The sequence below is a fragment of the Vulpes vulpes genome, chromosome 15, assembly GCF_048418805.1.
Source record: "Vulpes vulpes isolate BD-2025 chromosome 15, VulVul3, whole genome shotgun sequence".
Lineage (NCBI taxonomy): Eukaryota > Metazoa > Chordata > Mammalia > Carnivora > Canidae > Vulpes > Vulpes vulpes.
Window position 1 is genome coordinate 101,489,782 of NC_132794.1, and position 20,806 is coordinate 101,510,587.

At 45.9% G+C, this 20,806-nt stretch overlaps 1 protein-coding gene across 41 annotated transcripts in view; it reads left to right on the forward strand.

Annotated features, from left to right (window-relative positions):
- TCF7L2 (transcription factor 7 like 2) overlaps positions 1-20,806 on the forward strand; it is a 199,175-nt gene that overhangs the window by 112,879 nt on the left and 65,490 nt on the right. For 19 of the 41 annotated variants that reach the window (XM_072740034.1, XM_072740035.1, XM_072740040.1 and 16 more), the window contains one exon: positions 15,086-15,229. The exons of 19 other annotated variants lie outside the window; for them this stretch is intronic. In XM_072740034.1, coding sequence (XP_072596135.1) covers positions 15,086-15,229 — 144 coding nt within the window. The remainder of the gene's footprint in view (positions 1-15,085; positions 15,230-20,806) is intronic. 3 more of the 41 variants (XM_072740036.1, XM_072740044.1, XM_072740069.1) reach the window with 1 other exon arrangement.

The following is a 20,806-nucleotide window of genomic DNA, read 5'->3' on the forward strand; positions in this document are numbered from 1 at the left end:
CTGTCTCTATGGCTTGGCCTGTTCTGGGCGTTTCATATAAACGGATTCCTGCAACATGGGGTCTTTGGGGATTGTTCCTTTCTCTTAGTGAAATGGGGAAACTATTGATAGAAGCTTGTCCAAGATACCCTCTTGGCACCTCAGTCCACTGGAATTCCATGACCTTTGCTTCCCTCTATGCTGTCTCGTGACCCTGTGTGCCCCAAGAAGCCAGACAATAGAAACACCCAAGTGAACTTCTTTAAAGATTTTATTTATTTATGGGAGAGAGAGCATAGGAGCACGAGCATGAGTGGGGGGAGGCAGAGGGAGAAGCAGACTGCCCACTGAGCAGGGAGCCCAATATGGGGCTCGATCCCAGGACCCCAGGATCATGACCTGAGCCAAAGGCAGATGCATAACTGATTGAACCACCCAGGGGCTGCACACCCCCCTCCCCCCCGCCCCAACAATCTTTTGAGTACAAATGAGCGTGTTGGAATGAGGAGTGGAATGCCTGGTGGGTTAGATCTGGACCTTGGGTGGAATGGACTCCTTCCTTTTATTATTTATTTATTTATTTATTTATTTATTTATTTAAAAGATTTTATTTGTTTATTCATGATAGACACTGGGGGGGGGGGGGTTGGGCAGAAACACAGGCAGAGGGAGAAGCAGGCTCCTTGCTGGGACCCCGACGTGGGACTTGATCCCCAGATCCCAGGATCACGTCCTGGGCCAAAGACTGGTGCTAAACCGCTGAGCCTCCCAGGGATCCCCTGACTCCTTCCTTTTAATACCCGGTGTCTCCCATGTCAGTGGGGAGAGGGAGATGAGCTGCTCAGGGAAGGTTGGGAATGAGGGTTCCTGGCGTTCCGTCTTGGGGCAAGGCCTGCTCTCAAGGTCCATCAGCCAGGAGAAGCTGGAGGAGCTGTCTCATGATGTTAGAGCAGATGTGGATGGCCTGAGCGCCTAGAGGGGCTCCGGGGTGGGGAGGGGATTGGGGAAACCTCCTTTTCCCTTGTGTCTTCTCACCCCCGTCTTGCTGATTTTCTCCCCTGGTTCACACTTTACACGGGGGAGCCTTTCACCTTCTCTGTTCCGGCGCAGCAGCTGTGAGGAATGTTATCAGTGTTGGGACTGGGCCCGGGAACAAACCTTGCTGGTGCCTGAACTGAAACTCGAGCTGAGCCCAAGGCAGCTGTGCCGGTTGTGTGTGAGCTGACTGCCTCCGAGCTGGTTGCGTGTCCTGCTGAGGTTTGTCCCTGCTGGTCCAACACGGGGACGGTGCACATCCTATCAGGCAGGTCGCATTGGTATAGATCCATGGAGGACTGTCACCTGTCTCCAAATGAGTGGGTTCCTGTGAGCCAGGGGGCTGGCCTGGGGCTGTGTGGTTGCTGAGGGAAGTAGAGTTGGGGTGCCCCTTCTTTAGTAACCTTCCCCAAAGGAGAAGGACTCTTCTGGCAAATGGCTGTTAATAAATGGGCAAAGTGCTTTTCAAGTTGCTCACTCACTTATAAACTAGTTAAATAAAAGGAACCAGTACAGATGTTGTTCATGCTCAGAAAGCTGGCAGTAAAATAGGAGAAGTTTTTATTTGCTAGCACGTGACTTGGTGGGTGCTCATACCTTGGTTCTTGCCTTGATCTCTAGCCATCTGTTGTTTTCTGCCTGCCTTTTGGGTGGAAAAAACAAAACAAAACAAGAAACAGTGTGCTTGCTTTCCTGTATATGTCATGGTAATGATGTGGGGGTGGCACCGAGTCCAAGACCTTTCTGGTATCTTAAGGTAAACTGCAGAGACCAGGATTCTTGAGGTTTCTTACTAAATCCAGGTGTTAAGTGCTGGGTGATGAATCTGGCCTCTAAGCCAGAGCGACTGTGCTATTCGTGTCTCCAGTGGTGGGTGTGTACCCTAGGAGGTGGGTGACCAGCCGTGTTTCCATACGGCAGAGCCAGGTGGCCTGCTGTGTGGGTGGAAGTGCAAGGCTGCTTCGGTCCTGCACTGTCTTCCTGATAGGGTGTGTGTGTGTCTGTCTGTCTTTCAAGCAGGTATCTTTCCAGTCTAGGGCTCTGACCGTGAGCTCCCAGGCTCCCTTTTTTCCTCTTGGGGCCTATAGAGAAATAACTGTCAACTTATCATTGTGCCAACCCTGAAAGCCTATGTTCTGATGTGATCATGAAAGTGTTTGGATTTCAGTGGTCACAAGATGTTCTTGACTCTTCCCTTCGGAGCTGCTTCCGGCCCCATTTCCATTCTTGCAAGCCTCCCAACCTGTTGGCCTCCGCATGAGTCACTGAGCCAGACTGCTGCCCATCCCAGTGGCCTGGATGACTCCGGGCGGGAGTTGCTGGCACAATGTCCAGAAAACAAACCACACCCCAGGAATGATGATGCATTGTCGCGTTTCTCTGCTCTGGACCAGAGGCACTGGGGTGTCATGATGGGCCTGGGGTTTGTACCTCTGCATCTGGTGCTGTTCTGGCCTCTTGTGTCCCTCACTGGTGAGCTGGCATGGCTGGGAGCATCCAGAGGATGGTCAGTTTGACTATAATTCCTCAAAGGTCAGCGAGGATGTTGATGGTAGCACCTCTCTTGCCTTGAGCACAAATGTGATCTTGGATCTCCTGGAGACTCGGACTAGCTTTATGCAGAACGTTCTAGATCTGTAAGTTAGACTGGGGCTTCATTCTTTATTTTATAGTTTGAACTCTTTTGTTAAGGAGATCAGAGGTAAAAATGTCATCGTTTTGCCAGCTGGCTACCAACAGATTCCCCTGACTTTGGAAAGGTATTAGTTTGAGTTTTCCTGAGGGACTAGGTTATTTATTGTAGATCAGCAGATTACTAAAGCTCTGTGATTTTAAAGAGATCTAAACATAACTGGAACCCTTTCCTCCTTGCCTTGAGCCGCATACTAATCTTGCTAGTACTGTCACTTCATACATTTGTAAATGACAACATTAGGGACAATATTAAAAGAGTTGTAGGGCTCCCAGGACCTTGAACATAGCTGAAGGCTACACATTGGTCACTGAGAGCCTCCTGGGGACATGTGCATCACCATAGTTTTCTGGGTTTCCTAATTAGTATCCGAGGATTTGGATTAGGGTTGGGTGATTTTGCTGCTCCTACTACAGTGATCCAGGTACTTTTCCAGGCCAGAACCTCCGGATCAGTCCATGCCAGGGGGGAATATTTTCCTGCCAGTTACCTGTAACTCACTGGTTCTCAGCTGGGGCGATTTTGCTCCCCACGAGACATTTGACAATGTCAGGATGCATTTTTGGTTGTCACAGCTGGGCAGGGGATGCTACTGTCATCTAGTGGGTAGTAGGGATGCTGCTAGGGCAGCCCCCACCACAAGAGTGGTCATATGTCAGTAGTGCTGAGGTGGAGAATGCCTGCTTTTTAGCATAAATGATTATTGAGCAGCTGTCCCTCCTGAAACTACAGAAGAGATTCAGGCATAGGAAAGAATATTTTAAAATGAGTAGCACACCAATTTGCAGATGTACAATCTAAGCTGTCTTTTTTTTTTTTTCACAGTTACTTTATGTACTTAATATCTTGGTTTACTAGAATTTTCTTCAAAAAAAAAAAAGATCAATACGACACGAGCATGGTGTTATAAAAACTAGTAGCTTCTCAGGCTTCAGAAAGGTCTGTGACACAGAGAATAGCTTCTTGAGCCGTGTTTTGTCTGCTGTGGTCCAGCAGTGGGTTTGTATCCTACTTTCTTGGTCAGTAGAAGAGGTAATGTGAAGTTAGTACATTTACATTTCTCAAAACCCTAGTCTTCTACTCTTCTGATCATCTTTTATTTTTTTAAAGTGAGAGATCCAAAACAAATCATCTTGCTTTTCCTGGAATACTACAAGTTTGTTGTTTGTTTTTGAAGGTATAGTTCCAGATCACCTTCTAGAATTTGCATTTTGCTTTCTAAATCGTGTTCTTAAAAGGAATCCTCTATTGACAGTACATCATAAATTTCATGGCTTCTCCATGACATTTCTGGGGGAAGTAAATGAAAGGTGTAAATTAAGAAAAGCAAGTGTTTGTGGTTCCCACTTTAACCTTCTGTTATGTTAAATGGCTTTGTTGAAGAGGGCTGTCACTGCTCTTGAAAACTTGGGAAAATCCACAGCAAGCTGTGCCATTAGTTGCCTTTGGGAGCACAGGATGTTTGATGTGAAAATTATATGGCCACATCTAATTGGGTGTATTTTCACCCCACCAGATATCAACTCAAGAGATGACTTCTTCCCCCTCCCCTGCTTTTTGAGCTAAAGTGTTTAACCTGAATTTCATGCTATTGAGAATTATATTCTAGCAATCCAAGTGCCATTCTCAAATATCTTTTGTTTAGTAGCATGTATGTATGACCCAACTGAGTAAGTTTCTAGACATCTGGCAAGAGCTGGTGATTAGTCCCTCCCGGTTTGTAAAGGCCTATGACCCCAGCCTTTACACTCTTCCCTGTGCCCTGTGGAAACCTAGCCAGCCAGTAGAAAATAGGAAATAGAAGCTCATGGACCTCTGCTTCCTGTAAAATGGGAATAATAATTCTTAATCCTTCCTGTTTCCCAGAGTTGTGTTGTCGTTTCAAATGGAGTGTGCTCAGAATTCAAATAGAAAGCAGTTAGAGATAAGACAATGGCGATTGTGCTAATTGAAACATCAAAAAATAAGTTTATTCCCCTACCATACAGCTCACCCATTTGAAGTGCACGATTTAATGGTTTTTGGTGGATTTACAGAATTTTGCAGTCTTCACCCCAATTAGCTTCAGGAGATTTTTCATCACTCCCCATTTCCCCCAGTGCTTAGCCATCCCCCGCATCTACTCTCTGCCTTCATGGATTTGCCTCTTCTGGGCATTTCGTACATTCAGAATGTTGAGCAATACGTGGTCCTCCGTGACTGGCTTCTTTCACTCCGCATAATGTTTATGGTATTCATCCATGTTGTGGCATTCTTCAATATTTTGTTACTTTCTTATAGTCAAGTAATATTCCATCATATGGATAGATCCCATTTCGTTGACCTAATCAGCTGATGGTAGACGTCAGAATTTTAAAAATAAAAGCTAGATTATATTTATTTTAATTTTCAAAATCATCCCTTCTCTCTTGGAAGTGCTCTTGTGATAAATACCATGATGGGGCAAAGATTTCCAAGTCTTTCAGTGGTCTTCCTACTTTAACAAGCTCTGACCTCAACAGGTTTTACCAGGGACCATATATTGGGTAAAGATGACTGTAGAGTTCCTGTTCTCCTTGAAACACAAGGCTTTTCATGTGTAAAGGTAATAACTGTTTTGCTGGTAACTTTTGCTGGGTTGGCTGAAGATTAAGACAGTATCTCCAGTGACTCAGACGTGTCCCTGATAGCAGGACTGTGTCCTTTGTCTTCATTTTCTCCTCGGGTGCTCATCGCTCAAATGGCATCCAAAAGATTGAGATCAGATGAGGTTAGTTCCAGCCTGGGGAGTCTTTTTTTTTTTTTTTTTTTTTTTTAATTCTTGGTATGGGTGTGTGTGTGGTTTACTTGTTTGTTACTGTTTTGGTTGTTGGTTTTACCTGTTGTAAATATGTAGAGGCCCAGGTATGTTTGCATTCTGGAGATAGGGAAATAGACTTGGTGCAGATATGCCCTACTGGCTGCAGTCTGCCCTGAGGTTGGTGTGGCCAAGGGCCTAGTTTCTCTGCTCTGGGTAGATCCAGCCCAGGTCAGCTGCCTTGTAATCGCTCCTGATCACTAGCCTCCAGTACCTGAGGGTATTAATATCTCTTAAGTACTGTGAGGAAAAGCTTTTCAGGGAAAACCTGTATTTTATTATTTTTTTCTTTATTGGCTGCATGTGTTAGACATAGGAAGATGAATTTCACTTTAAGGAGCAGGGAACCCTTAACAGCCTTTGAGAGAACCCTGAAAATTACGGGTTCTTTCAGAACCAGCTAAGTAAAGAGAACATGTGTTCAGCATTCTGGGCTCTGTGTGTTATCAGGCGGATTCATCCGTTTAGTGGTGAAGAAATAGAAGTGAGATGGATGGAGTCCTCCAGTTTGTGGGTATACTTTCTCTGTTGCTTTATACATGCACACACAAGTGTAGGATTTTTTTCTCTCTCAAGGCTCCCTTTAACCCCACTTTTACTAGCCAAGCATCTGACTCAGGCAGGGCCCACCTTGAGGAAAGCAGTGCTGCCTCCTGCCACATCACGACAGCCTGCACAAGACCTGTTGCGGTCGCTCTGGGCGTGTGCTCAAGTTATCTGATTGATGATAGCCCAGTTCTTTCTGGGGATGATGGAAAGGGGCCAGTGTCATTTGGAACCAAGGACTTGGTGAATGGAGCTGGTGAGCCTTTCCCCAAATTCTTGCATGCCTTCCCATTCTGAGTGAGATGGTGTCGTGGGTTGGTCCTGCCTGTGGGGAACCCATTGCTTTTGAATATCTATATCCTTATATCTTTCCACTGGGATCCCTCCTTTTATAATGTTGGGGGAGAACTTTATTCCAAACGATTTCAACTTAATACATGTTTTTGTACAATTTGTATAGTGCTTTCGTAAACACTGAGAGGGTTGAAAGACCATTTTCTTGTAAGTCTGCCCTCGTCTGCACAGTGGCTCCGCTCCTATACCAGGAAGACCCTCTGGAGTTTGATGTTGTCAGGAAACATATTAGCAGAAAATAGTATGGTATCTAATGCTAATAATTGGTTAGTGGAAATGAGAAAAGAAGAAATGTAATTGGGGCTCCTGTGGTTAACAAGATGTGAATTATGAAAACGTTTCCAGGAGAGATTCCAGGGTTGTTCCAGAAACCTGCTATTTGCATTTTAAAACATTTGGTCTCCACTGACAGGGGAGGAGGGTGGTGTTTATCAACACTGCTTTCTCTTTCAGAGTAAAGCACTCCAAATTTCCTGAGTGGTAGCTAGATAGATCCCCAAGCATACCGGGTGCCTGTGTGGCCCTTATGGCCATATTTAGTCCCGTTTTGGCTGCTTGTCTCTGTCTTCATAGGACATATGTTGGTTTTGAAGGAGAGGATCTACTGGTAGACCGTGTAAGTCCCAGTCAGCCCCCTTTGCTCCTCCTGCTTCCTGGATTCTGTGCAGTGTTGCTCGTGGTCCCTGGTGACATGATACAGACCCGCGTTCCTTCCCAAGGGCTGGTCTGGGACAAGGAACCCCCCCTTTAGTGGGAATCTCATTAAAGACACAGTGTCACCTGCGCCCTGTGGGCTGGACTCCTACCGCTTCCTGCAGCCTGCGGTTCTTGGACCTGAGCTCATGCCTCCTAGTCTTTCCTTAGCAGTCACTGCTGGGTACAATACATGGGGTTCTATTTTGTGTCTACACTTGGGAATCAGCTCCTGTTCTTTTGAGTAATTGCTGAGCGTGTTTTGTTCTTGAGCTCAAGGCATTTTTTTTGTCTGGAGAGATTACACTGTTGAGGGCAAGGACTCTTAGATCCACATGCAGGTAATGGAGATGGAGGTTGGTGGCAAGGAGAAGCTTCACTTGCCATGTGCTTGGGCCAGAGTGGATGGAACCTCTGCACTGTCCAAGGAGACAGATGGGAGAGATGCACCAGGGCTCTGCTAGTGTCTGGGTATCCAAGGAATTAGAATGGCCTCAGAAAGGGCTTTGTTGAGTGTTCCAGCGAGGTCTGTTAGAAATTCATTCAGTTTTTTCCATGTCTTGGCTGATTTCCCAATATTAAGGTTAGCCATTCGACATTATTGCCTTTCATCCCAGTAAAGCCTTGACCATCACTTAAAAAGGTAATTTAGTGTTAATACCAGCTAAAAAATAAAATTATCTCCTTTATTCAAAATTACCCAAGTAAGTTCTTTTTTACTTTATTCCAAACTTTTTTTTTTTTGAAAGATTTTATTTATTTATTAAAGAGACAGAGAGCATGAGAAGGGAGAGCAAGAGAGAGAGAATGAGCAGTGGGACAGGTCAGAGGGAGAGGGAGAAATAGGCCCCGCACTGAGCAGGGAGACTGACGCAGGGCTCTATCCCAGGACCCCAGGATCATGACCTGAGCTGAAGGCAGATGCTTAACCTACTGAGCCATCGAGGCTCTCCCCCTACTCCAAATTCTTTAAGAAACTATTTTATACTTACTTTTCTTTTGTTGTAAGATACTGTTTCTTTTGTTGTTTATGATACTGTAATGAAAAAAAAGCTATGTTTTATCTCCAACTTCTCAATATTTGATATGTAGAAGTATTTTTTTCTTCCAGAAAACAACACAAGTTGGTAAAATTTTCTTTGAGCCAATAAGCATCTTTTGAAATGATGGTTCATATCCTCATTCATGATACCTTATCCCTCAAATCTTTTTCTTGGCCATGTATGGCTTTTATCTGGTAAAAGAAAACTTTAGGTATGACCTTTTCTCCTTGGATATAACTGTCTTCAGTAAATATCTCTTCTTATGATACAATGGCCACATCCAGAACTTGAGGCACATTGGATTTGTACTTAGAGCCATTCGTAGACCTAATGAGTTCCCCTGCTCTGTGTTCTGCTCACCCTGAAGAATTGGAGCCTGTGGGAGGTAGACTGGGCCCTCTGAAGGCACCTTCTAGTGACCTGACAAACTGAGCCTCAGAAATGCGGGCCACACAGCCAGTTAGTGGGTGATGGCGATGACTCTGCGGCCCTGCCTCTGTTTCTGTGCTGAGGTTGAGAAGACATGAACTTTGCCTTTTTTAAAAAAAAATTTTTATTTATTTATTTATTTATTCATGAGAGACACACAGGCAGAGGCATAGGCAGAGGGAGAAGCAGGCTCCCTGTGGGGAGACCGATGTGGAACTCAATCCCAGGACCCCGGGAGCATACCCTGAGCGAAAAGCAGACACTCAACCACTGAGCCTCCCAGGCGCCCCATATGATCAGTTCTTGAAAAATGGTGGTTAATTGGATAAGTAATGTAGGACAGTGCAAACATTTACAAAAGAAGTTATGCTACCAACCACCCTGCCAACCCAGGCGCCCTGTGAACTTTGCTTTATAAAAAGACACGTGTAAGGATGGACTTAACTTTCACTTCTTTTGTGTTCATCCTGTTTTGCCTTCCATTTGACCCTGGTCTTTCTCACTGAGATGAGGTTCTTGAGTGCCAAGGCAGACTTCACTTCTGCATCCCTTGAACAGAGACGGTGATCATGTTTGACCCCATGCCAGCTCTGAGCAGGAGGCTCAGGGACAGTGACAGGGGAAGAAGGAATTGCAGTCCTTGTGTGGCCACTTGCCATTCTTGACTCTAGGCCACTGTCTTCCTTTTTTTTTTTTAATTTTTATTTATTTATGATAGTCACAGAGGGAGAGAGAGAGGCAGAGACACAGGCAGAGGGAGAAGCGGGCTCCATGCACCGGGAGGCCGACGTGGGATTCAATCCCAGGTCTCCAGGATCGCGCCCTGGGCCAAAGGCAGGCGCTAAACCGCTGCGCCACCCAGGGATCCCTAGGCCACTGTCTTCCATAAGTGATGACATTTGCCCACCTCCATGTGCATGCAGGTGTGCACACATGTGCCAACATGTATGTACCTCGCATAGACTCTCACGCTTTGTCACTCGCACACACTCACAGTTTGGAAATGTAACCACAAATAAAAGATGTTGCTTTCTGTTTGCCACGTCAATGATCGTGTCGTGGTTTGGCTTTAATGATAAAAATGGTGACTTGTCTGTCTGTAGCTCTGATTACAGTTTCTTTGCATCTGTGTTAAGTTGTTTGACAACATATTTTGAACGTAATTAGTTCCCACCAAAGTTACCTCACCTTCAGAGGTGAGAATTATTGATGGCGCTTAAAGCATAGAGCAGCATGACCTGTACAGACCTGAACTCTTTTTCCAAGGTGACATGTGTATGTGGGCTTTGGTTGTCTGGGTGGGTGGTTGGATGAGTGGCTGCTATTGCTTCTTATCTGGCGTCCTTTTTCTACACACGTGTGTGTATATATATGTGAGTAAATGATTAAGAGATGGGATTTTATGCTCTTAGCAATTAAAAAAATTGTCATTTTGCTCATTGGCTTCTCTAGTGGTATGGCTCTTGCCAGTGCCTTTCTCTTAAATGGATTTCTTTCTTTTTTTCAATTAAAGATTTTATTTAATTATTTGAGAGAGATAAAGCACGCGTGCCTGCATGTGCACACATGAGTAGTGGGGAGAAGCAGAGGGAGAGGGAGAAGCAGGCCACCTGCTGGCCTCTATCCCAGGGCCCTGGGATCATGACCTGAGCTGAAGGCAGATGCTTAACCAACTGAGCCACCTAGGCGCCCCTTAAATGGATTTCTTATTCCTCCAAAGATACTGCAGTTTCAAAATAAAATTCTTCCATGTTATATATAGAACCCTGAACTCCCCATTTTTAAAGTCTGGTTTTGCTTTGTTCTTCTCTGTGTAGTCCTGGGTAGGTCCTTTTATGTCTAGACGTAGAGGTTTAAAATAAAAATGATAAAGAATTTGATTACACAATTTCTAAGATCCATTTCATTTCACAATTCTGATTTCTCTCAGAGACCCAGAAATAATCCTTTCCCTCTTGCTTGGGGGAGGAAACACATAAAAAACACAACTCAAATATATTAAGGTTTTCCAGAGAAACATAACCAATAGTTTTGTGTGTGTGTGTGTGTGTGTGTGTGTGTGTGTGTAAAAAGAGATTTATTGTGAGGAATTGGCTTAGACAATATTGAAGACAAGCAAGTCCGAAGATCTGTAGTAGGCACAGATGTGGGAGAGCTTATGATGTCGTCCAGTCTGCATTCAGAGACCTGGGAGCCACATGAGCTGACAGTGTAGTTCATGTCCAAAGGCTGGCAGGCTTGAGCCCCTGGAAGAGCCAAGGTTGCAGTTGGAGTCTGAAGGTGTAGAAAAGTCAGTGCTCCACCTGAAGGCAACCAGGCCGGAGAAAGAATCCCTCCTTGCGGGGAGGACCAGCCTTTTGTTATTCAGGCCTTCACCGGATTGGATGAGGCCCACCTACATGAGAGAGGGCATCAGTTTTAGTCTGCCAGTTTTTTTGTTTTGTTTTTGTTTTTTTTTTGTTGTTGTTTGTTTTGTTTTATAGAGAGGGAGTAGGGAGGGGCAGAGGGACAAGGAGAAAGAGAGAATCGTAAGCAAGCTCCACACCCAGCATGGAGCCTGACATGGGACTTTATCTCACAACCCCAAGATCATGACCTGAGCCAAAATCAAGAGCTGGATGCTTAATTGACTGAGCCACCCAGGGGCCCCTAGTCTGTTAGTTTTAATGTTGAACTTGTCCAAAAAAATAGAGAAACACTCAGAATAATGTTTGTCCTGAGTATCTGGGCACCCAGTAGCACAGTCAGGTCGACACATGAAATTAACCATCACATCAAACTTCTCCAAGACAAAATTGAAAACTTTTGACTTTTTAGTTCTATCTGAAGGGTGGGCTCAGAATTCGCCCAGTAGTCAATAGCTGTTGGCCAAATCGAGTCTGAATAACATTATTTCATATACCATCTTTATCTCTTGAGGCTTTAGTGTTTTTTTAGGGTTTTTGTTTCTTAAATGCTTTGAGGTCCTCTTTCTATACTCTTTTTTATTTTTCCTGGCAAAGCAAATCAGACTTCATTGGGTTCCATTCTACTGTATTAATATTTGAATATTACCCAGCCATTTGTTGAAGGGTGGCCCTAAGCTCAGAAAGAAACAGAACAGTAGAGGACGCAAACATTGTCACAACTTTTTTTGTGACACATCTTGATTCTTGATCTGTGTGGCCATGCCCAGAACTGGTCAGCACTCTGTGTCATCAGGTGCTGAGTCACCAGTAAAAATGAAACCCGCCACCCGCTCTGTCTGCTTTCTCTCTTGACATGCCACAGTTTCAGATCTTCACCTTGCTCTGGCGAAATGCATCTCTCAGAAGTTCTGTGTCACAGGTGGTGTAGCTGGAGAGAGCTAGGAGGCAGATTTTGGTGCTGTTAAGTATCTGCAGCTCCATCTTTCTGGAGACCACATCTTAAAATAGGTCAGTGTGGCTAGTGGTGTCAGAGGTGCTAGAGGAGCAGGAGGGCTGGATGTCAGTTCCTTCAGGTGTTGTTGTTCAGGGTCCCTCTCCCTGTCCCAGAAAGTGGCCACAAGCTACATTCATTCTTCTTTCAAAAAATACCAAGTGCCTACTCCAAAATACTGCCTTATCACAACCCCCTTGCCTGCCATGAGCATGAGGCTCACAAGGCCTTCATTTACTTTTTCCTGGAGAATCTCTAGTTTTTTCCACATTACCCCTTGATTTGTAGATGGACAGTTATTGCTATCAGTCTGGCTTTGGTGACTAGACTGTTCCAGTCAAGATTCCTTTCTCTCAAATTGGCCTGAGCAAAATAAATGTATTGACCCACAGCTCATGATTGAAAAGTGCACAGGTGGCGTGCATCAGGCATAGCTGGATCCAGGGGCCTATTTACCAGGCCACCATTTCTTTCCTTGGCTTTGGGTTGATGTCACCTCATGAAAGCAGGTAGAAGTCCAGAGAGAGCTTACCTTCCCCCGTAATTCTGAACCAGTGGTTGTGGTCAGGAGGTGTAGTATGCTGAGTGCAATTGGACTGAGGGGTTCACCTCACATAAACTATGTGGCTTGAGAGGTGGGTGGTACCTTCTAAACAATTCAGGGTATTGCTACTGGAAAAAAGCATGAATGGATGCTGAGCAGAAAACTTGGTGGATGTCTGCTTTTTAATCTTTAGTATCCGTTGAAGAGTTTCATATAAGGGGAGACTCCACTACAGTCCTTTCACGTTACAGAATGATTTTGTATTTCTATATACATTTGCATTTCTTTATAAGGCATTTTTTAACCCTCCAAAATTTGAAGTGGCTTAGAAGACTTCATATTATGCACAAAGATTGGAAATGAATATTTAAAGGAATGAGAAAAGACAAAAGAAAAAAAAGAAAAGCAGCGTAGGCCCAGAAGAGAAGATGATGATAAAGTTAATCTCATATGTCTCAAAGCTGGGAGCTCCTACAGAATAATTGCTTGAAGTGACGTGCAGATTTGGCTCTGAGGTTCCCAGGAATGGCGGGTCTGAATCTTAGAGGGTGTATGTGTGTGTGTGTGTGTGTATGTGTGTAAGTAACATGTCCTCCTAAGCCACAGGCCCCTCTGGGAGTATGGACCCCGAGGAAAGGCCATGGGAAGATCATAAAGATGCTGTGGTCTTAGATACATTTCTTCTCCAAAGTCCTCTGGGGCGCCTGCCCTTGGGAGCCTTGGCTCTTTGCTGTCAGCACCGGGTTAGAAAACAAAGCAAACAGACAGGGATTTAAACCTCCATATTGCTGGGTTCCTTCCAGGAACAATCGGAGGGTTAGACCATGTCACCTCTAGTGGGAGACAGTAAGGTGAGTCACCCCTATAACAAGGCAGAGTAGGATTACCTTAATTGTAAAGCTGGGCTGATGTTGAAAATGGACTCCTGCTTGCTTAATGACTCACATTCCTGTTTACAAACGAGTGCTGTGGAGAAATGCAGAGTGGGAGGTTCTGTTTCCCAGACGGAGACCAGAGACCTCTGGGCACGGGCAACTAGTGCTTCCTCTGAGGCCTTGGGCTGCCCCTTCTGGGGCGCAGACCTCGGGGCTTCCGGCAATGGTGGCTTTCCAGGGCCAGATCCAGGGATAGCTGCATCCAGCTAGGGCCCTGGGGTAGCACCAGTTTGCTGGTCACATGGCCCCTTCCCCTTTTGGGAGTTCACATGGCCTTGGGATGGGTTTAATCCACCTGGATACTCCTCTGCCCCACATCAAGGGGGGACCAGGTAATATGGTGACCATGTAAATTGCTCCGGAAATGTGGTTGCTGTTTTATAGAATTTGTCCTTTATTTCCATCGACTTCCTATCTCTCAGAGTCTTTAGCACCCACTGTGCCCCTTCTGATGTTGGGTGAATATCAGAACATAAGATAATTGAGTTTTGTGCTCAATGTCGTAGTCTTAACCTTGAGTTCTTTTATTCAGGATTAAGAAGGGTGAATAATTTATTTATGGCATTTTTTTTCCATGTAAACCCTTTAAAAACTAGAGTAGAAAAGTCATACATCCATACAAAGGACATAGACATTTTCCTTTTTAAAAGACGGTGAGAATGATACTTCTTTGCTGTAAAATAGCTCTTCTTGGACCCCAGGTCTCTCTTTACGCCCCTAAATTCTCTATCCTGTTTATAGAGCAGTAGTCAACATCTGGATGGGCAACCGAGTCTACACAGCAGCACCATGAGTTGAGTGAGACCTGGTCCATATTCCCCTTCTGCCATTTACTAGCTGTGTGACCTTGGGCATGCTCCTTAACGTCTCTGAGTCAGTTTCCTCCTCTGCAAAATGGGCATGACGATACCTACCTCACAGGGTGGTTGTGAGGAGCTGCAGAAAAACAGGCACATTCCTGTCTAGAGCCCCAAACAGAGTAGGCAGTCAGTGAACTGAAGCCGCTGGCCTGCTGGAGCTCCAGCTGGGCTGAAATGCAGTGCAGCACATACTTCTTGAGCACTCAAGCTGTGTGCAGCCAGATGTTTCCCAGAGGTCCAGAGATGTAAGCGTAGCCACCTGTCCGAAAAATGGTAGAGCGGCAGAGGGGGAGGTGACCAGAGAGATCCTCAAGTAGCTCCCGTATTGGGTGGAACCATATGTAATTGCGTTTTTGTAGGGTAGAAATACCAGCAGTCTCACGTGGCTTAGATGAATAGAGGATTCAGTAAGGTAAGTTGAGAGAGAGAGAGAGGGAATGCCGGCCAGCTGGGCCGCGTCCCCTGGGGGAAGGCTGGGCAGAGGGGGGCACAGCGGGCAGGGATGCAGCGGAAAAGCTGCACATAGAGGAGGCTGTGCTTACGGAGGGGGCCCGAAGCTAGAGAAGCCAGGGAGGTGGAAGAGTCCTGGGGTCGCCACGGGAGCCAGAGTCCTCCTTGCTTGGAGTTTGCCGAGAAGTGTGGGGTCAGGGAAGCAAGTCCTGCTGGGGACCGCGAATACCTCGGTGACTGCGTCCCCCTCCCTCCCAAGCCTCACTCTGTTCCCGTTTCTTCCTGGCAGCAGTGCCCCCTCCCTTGCTGCACTCAGGGACATGACTGTCAGCACTTCTACCCCCCCTCAGACTTCACTGTCAGCACTCAAGTCTTCAGGGACATGAAAAGGAGCCACTCCTTACACAAGGTTGGGGAGCCCTGGTGTTTGGAGGTAGGTCCCGGAGCAGAACGACGGTATGAGATGAGCTAGCTCTGAACTGAAACCACCCATCCAAAGTTTGCTTTGTGCCAGGGCAGGGCCCCTGAGTGCGCCACGGCCCCTGAGTTCCCGGCATCTTGCTGTCCTGTCGGGTGCCATGCTGTCTGGGTGTCGTGATCACTGATAGGTTTATCATAGCCATAAGGATGCCAGTTTACGAGGAGAGGGTGGAGGGTGGTGCTCCCATGAACCCAAGGTGCCCGGCTCCCAGGAAAGGCCACACGTGGTCCAGTGTCCTGTGTGGCTTCTGTGAGAAGGATGAACACTATGTTATCCCATTCAGCTTGACCCCCAGGAAATGCTTTCCTGGCACATTCCACAGCTCCCAGAAGAAAGAGAAGTTATTACCTCAATTTTGCCTTTGTTCTGAGTTATTTAGAACTTAGAGATTCTCTTGGAGAATTCAGGGTGCTGAGAAATGCCCAGTCCTCTGCAGTGGTACCTTCCTGAGGCAGCCGTGAATGGCTTTTCTCGCAGACGTGGCTGTCCAAGGACGGGAAGCATTGTTCATTTCCTTTAAATCATTCAATACGGTGTCAGTACCCCACACTGCTCCATGCTTGGGAACGACAGTTCTCTTCAAATCAGGAATCCCGAAGAATAAAGACCGTGTAGATCATGCTTTCCTTCTCAGAAAAGCAAAAGTCAACACAGATGATAAATTTTTAAAGGAACTCTTTAAGACTTAAATGGCAAATGATTTAGTATTAATATTAGTTTTTTTTTTTCAAAAGAAAAATGAATATTTAAGAGCCAATTAGTGAGACTTCTATCCTTTAAAACCATTGATACTCTACCTACTACGTGCTGGGTGCTGTGTTGGGCATTAGGGCCTAATATTGGGATGCATTTCTTTCTCATCATTCTTGTTTCTGGACTTTAAAGATGTTTCACAAAATTGGAATTGGACCTTACAGTAGTTTGATATTTTCTTCTCACTTGACGTGACACCAAGGATGCTTCTGGACACTACAATGTGTCTTGATTCTGGTCCGTGACTTCATGTGTTAGTGTCTTGCGGAGACCTTCCTATGTAGAGGGGCCCCCCTTTGGCCAGATGTGAATAAAACTGAGGATGTTTCTGGTCCCTTCCTCATCCACTAATGGTGCCTGTACTCAGACTTCCTGGAGCCGGTGAATGCAGGAAGCCCATGTCCTTTGATGGATCTGGGCGTGACAGGACAGGGAGGCCTTCTTCTGTGCAGCAGCCTTGGCCTGAGAGAAGCCTCAGCAGCTGCCCACTGGTCCAGCTTTTAACAAGTGTAGCGGCTGGCTGGTCCTCTGGCCACAGATGATAAGGCCCTGCCGCTCATGGCTGTCCCTCCACCAGGGCCTGGCAAATGGTAACTCATTAATCTTTGGTCAGAGTTATGAGGTAGATAAAGGAGAACCAGGCACCCATTTTGAGTATGAGGAAAATAAAACAGGAAGACTGGGTTTCTTCCTTATAACTTGAGATCCTTGATGCTGGTGACTATGTTCATTTCTTGGCTCTGCCCTCAGGACATAGAAACATCTCGGGGAAGCACCAGTCCACCCCACTTCCAGGATCAGGTCTAAGTCTCTGAACTGTGAATAGGCCAGACACACAGACACCGCCCATGAGCTGTAGGAACTTGGACAAAGTTACCCAGCTTCTCTGCCTCAGTTGCCCTGCCGGTGAAGGGGAATCACACGTGGGGAGCTGTGAGCACCCAGTGAGTCGAAGCGTACAAAGTGGGGCTTGGCCGGAGGAGCTGGGGTCCAGCACGAGCCCTGGGGCATCACATGCTGAGAGCGTGTCCGTGTGAGGGGCCAGCCCCTGCTGGGCAGCTCAGTTGGACAGCCTGCTTTGCTGGCAGCGTTGGCACGGCATCGCTAGTTAGGTATCCTCTGTAGTACTTTCTACTTCACGAATCGTGGGCGAGGGAAACCCCGATCCACAGCGTGGGTGTGCTAGGGGCAGCTCTGGGTAGCGTAGTGGAAACCACACGAGATGGGAGTCAGAAGTAGGATTGAGTGCAGCGTTCCCTCACCTCTGTTGGCAAGAGGCTTTACCCCTCCGTGATGCACCCGCTGTGTCTGTAAAAGGGGATGGGCGTGGAACACCTGCCCAGCCTGCTTCCAGGGGGCACCAGAGCAAGATTTTACGCAGCACCTCCTATGGGCCAGGCGCTCCTGTAAGGGCTTTGCTTATAGTTAGTTACTGTTCAGAACCTGAGGACCATCCCAAGAGGGAGATGCTGCGATCCCTTCTTGCAAGGGAGCCACAGGGAGGTGTAGCAACTGCTTGGGATCACACAGCACAGGGGCGGAGCCATAAAACTGCTGTTACTGAAGACCACGGCAACAGCCCATGGTTCCGAGTCTTCCATACCAGCCGTCCTCAACTTGCTAAAGGACATATGTCAGTCCTTCTCAGGGGCTGGGAGGAAGGTTTTGATTTGGGACATTCAGAGTCCAGTTTCTGCTTTACCACCACCACATTCGGGTCACTCTCTACCCCAGCCAGACTGAACTTTCAGTTTCCTCCCTCTTTTTTCCTTGCAAGTTGGCTGGATTCTGTTATTTCAGCCCTGTCCTCCAGGGAAGTAAGGTTGGTGGACCAGTTGAATAAATATGACTAAGAAAGTCAATATCCACCTGGGCAGGCGTGAGTCACTTTTTTCTAGTTAGCTATTCATGTACATTTTTAAAACTAGCCACACAAAGTCATTGCATTGGGGCTATTAACATGTTTAATAGTGACAATAATAGGGTGTGACCTGTGGCATAAGTGCATTCAGATAAGAAAGAGTGTTTTTTCCTGTAATTGCTTAGTTAATACCATTTTCACGGAAATGCTTGCAACAACCTTTTAAAAAGTTCTTTGTCTGAATCTTTTCCCTTATTCCTTGCTTCCTCCTTTTCAGAGGTTCTATAAATTTTTCCTGATCAGTGGCCGACGATTAGCAAGATGGCACGCTCTGTCCCTATTGATGTTTTGGGTGACTTACCTTTTTGGTGATGTTGAGCCTATTTTTATTTTGTATTTAGGGATATGGGAGTGAGTGTGTGTGTATGTGTGTATTTGGGGTGCACCTTATTATTGTTGATGCTTATTAATCTCTCAACTTACACATTTAAGGAAAAAAAAGAGACATCTGCTCACTTTGCAAAGCTAGTTGCACAGACAGGGAGTGAACCATTTTGGTGAAGGAGGAAATGAAACTTTTCTTAGGTTTATTAGACCACATCCTATAAATCTGTGGCTTATTATATGTCTGATTTCTGAAAAGCATGGCATCACAGCTGAAGTTTTATTTTTGCTTGTTAGTCATTGAAACAAATATAGATATTGCTTCATTTCCTTGGTACTCTATTTTTCAATACACATTATGTATGGAAAATCTGGATTTACACAACAAAGTACATTAGAGGGGAAGTCTTTGCTTTATAAATCTCTGCATTGGAACTTTGCTAGCATTCTTTTATGCTAAAATGTTTAATTTGTCTTCCTACTCTGGATTGCATAGAGAAGCAATGAGAAAACAGTAAAAGTTCCTCTCAAAGGCAATGTTAATATTTTGACAGACTTCCTTCCAGTCTTTTAAGAGATGTGTTTAGAAAATCATAGGCTGGCTCATATCATATTATATGCAATTTTCTGTTTATTTTACATCTCTCCAGATGGGAGCACTTTCCTACGTATTCCATGAAGAGTCTTTGTAACACTTCTAATGGTTGCCCATTCTAGATGTGGGTATCCCCTCAGTAGGCTTAGTCATGGCCCTACTGCAAACAAACTGTTTCTAAAATTCCACTGTTACAGTGTAGCTGCATTGCACATGGAAGCAGATGTGAGTTAAAAATGATGAGGGCAAAATGACCCAGACAGTCCATACTGCCCTCATGATTAGTGTGACCCATAGCTTCGTGGGTGCAGCCCTGGATCATTCTGTGCTGGCCGACCAGCAGGTTCATCCCCCCGGCCCAATTCATTCTCAGGGTGGGAGCACTCGTGAGACCACCGGTGTTGTTACTTCTATCTCTCATTCTCTCCTTGCAGAGCTTCCTTGTTGAATTCTTCGGGGTCCAATGAATGCATCTCTTTCTGCCTGTGAACCACCCCAGTAGTAGAAATGGACCCTGTCATGGCCCACTTGGAATTTCTAGTGCCTCAGTGAAAGCACATTCCCAGTGTGTTGCGATATAGTCTGTCTCCTACGTGATTGACACAGCTTGGACAAAGCTTGGACAGGGAAACTGGCCCAGGGAGGGAGGGAGAGGATCATCCTAGGTCCCGATTCCCATGTTGTTGGCCATTCCTTGGACCCAATGCCATGAATGCTGTTCTCTTCACATCTTACTCTTGTCCTCTCACCCTCTGAGGCTGGCATACGAAGTTGGCAGCCCCGGCCAACCCAATGCACGGGGTTTCTCTGAGGAGCTCAGCCCTGTGGAAGATGCAGGTGTTCCCTGCCCTGTGGCCATGCCTCTTGGGCTGTCTGACGTCTACCAGGGCGCCACAGGCTGTATCACGGCTCTTATCTTGGTGACTACCTCTCTTTTCCCCATTCTTTGTGAGTCACCTGTTTTCTTGGCGTCTCGTGTGACAAAGGTCATTAATAGAGAAGACTTGACTTTTGATGCGTGACACGTTATCACCCACACGGTTTATTGTTTTGGGTCCTCCCCTTTTGTAATTCTCTTAGGTGACAGATCACTTTTTAATGAGCCAACATGTGTCCAGGGAGAGTTTAAATTAGCCTTCAGATTTTTTTTTTTCATTCCTTAGAGGTGTCTCCCCCCCACCCCGATCAAATGACTCAGTCAGTACTTGGAGAGAGGGAGTGGATGCTTCCCACTAATGGTTGTGCCATTCATTACCTGTCACATCAGTCTCTGTTGTGATATCTCTGTCTCTGAGTCCTTTCTTATTATTGGTGTCTTTAATGATGCCATGGAGGTAGATGTTTAGAAATTGAGAACAGGTAAGAACCCTAGTTCTGCCCAGACTCTGGAGCTGGCTGCATTTACTCATTTTTATTAAGGGCAGTTACTGTCAAAGTAGGAAATCTGAGTTTTAATCTTTCCTTCTCAGGACAGTCCTATGCACCTTATTCAGAAGGTATTTCTTACATCAGGTGCAGCTAGTTCAGCAGGAGGCAATACTAAGAAATCATGTTCCATCCTTTATTGCACGCATTTCCACCCTTCTCACATGGTAGCTCTGAAAGTCCCCTTTAAGCCTTTTAGTATTAAAAAAAATACAGGAGTGAAAAACTTTTCTTTCTTTGACTTGCTTTGGGGAGGAAGGTGATAGAAGTGGCTTAGTATCCTTCGCAGGGGCACATGCTGGTACTGGCTGGCTGGCCTTTCCGTGGTGGTCCTTCTCCAATCAGTTGCTGGGCCCTCGACTTGAGCTGAAAATGAGGAAGGAGGTGGCCTTTGTACAGCTGCAGGGTTTTTGACTTTTTGTTAGAAAACTCCTGGAGCTTGTGTGCCTGTCTCTGTGCATGCGCACGTGTCTGGGGCCATCCCCTCGCCCCCAAGCACAAGTGCACAGCC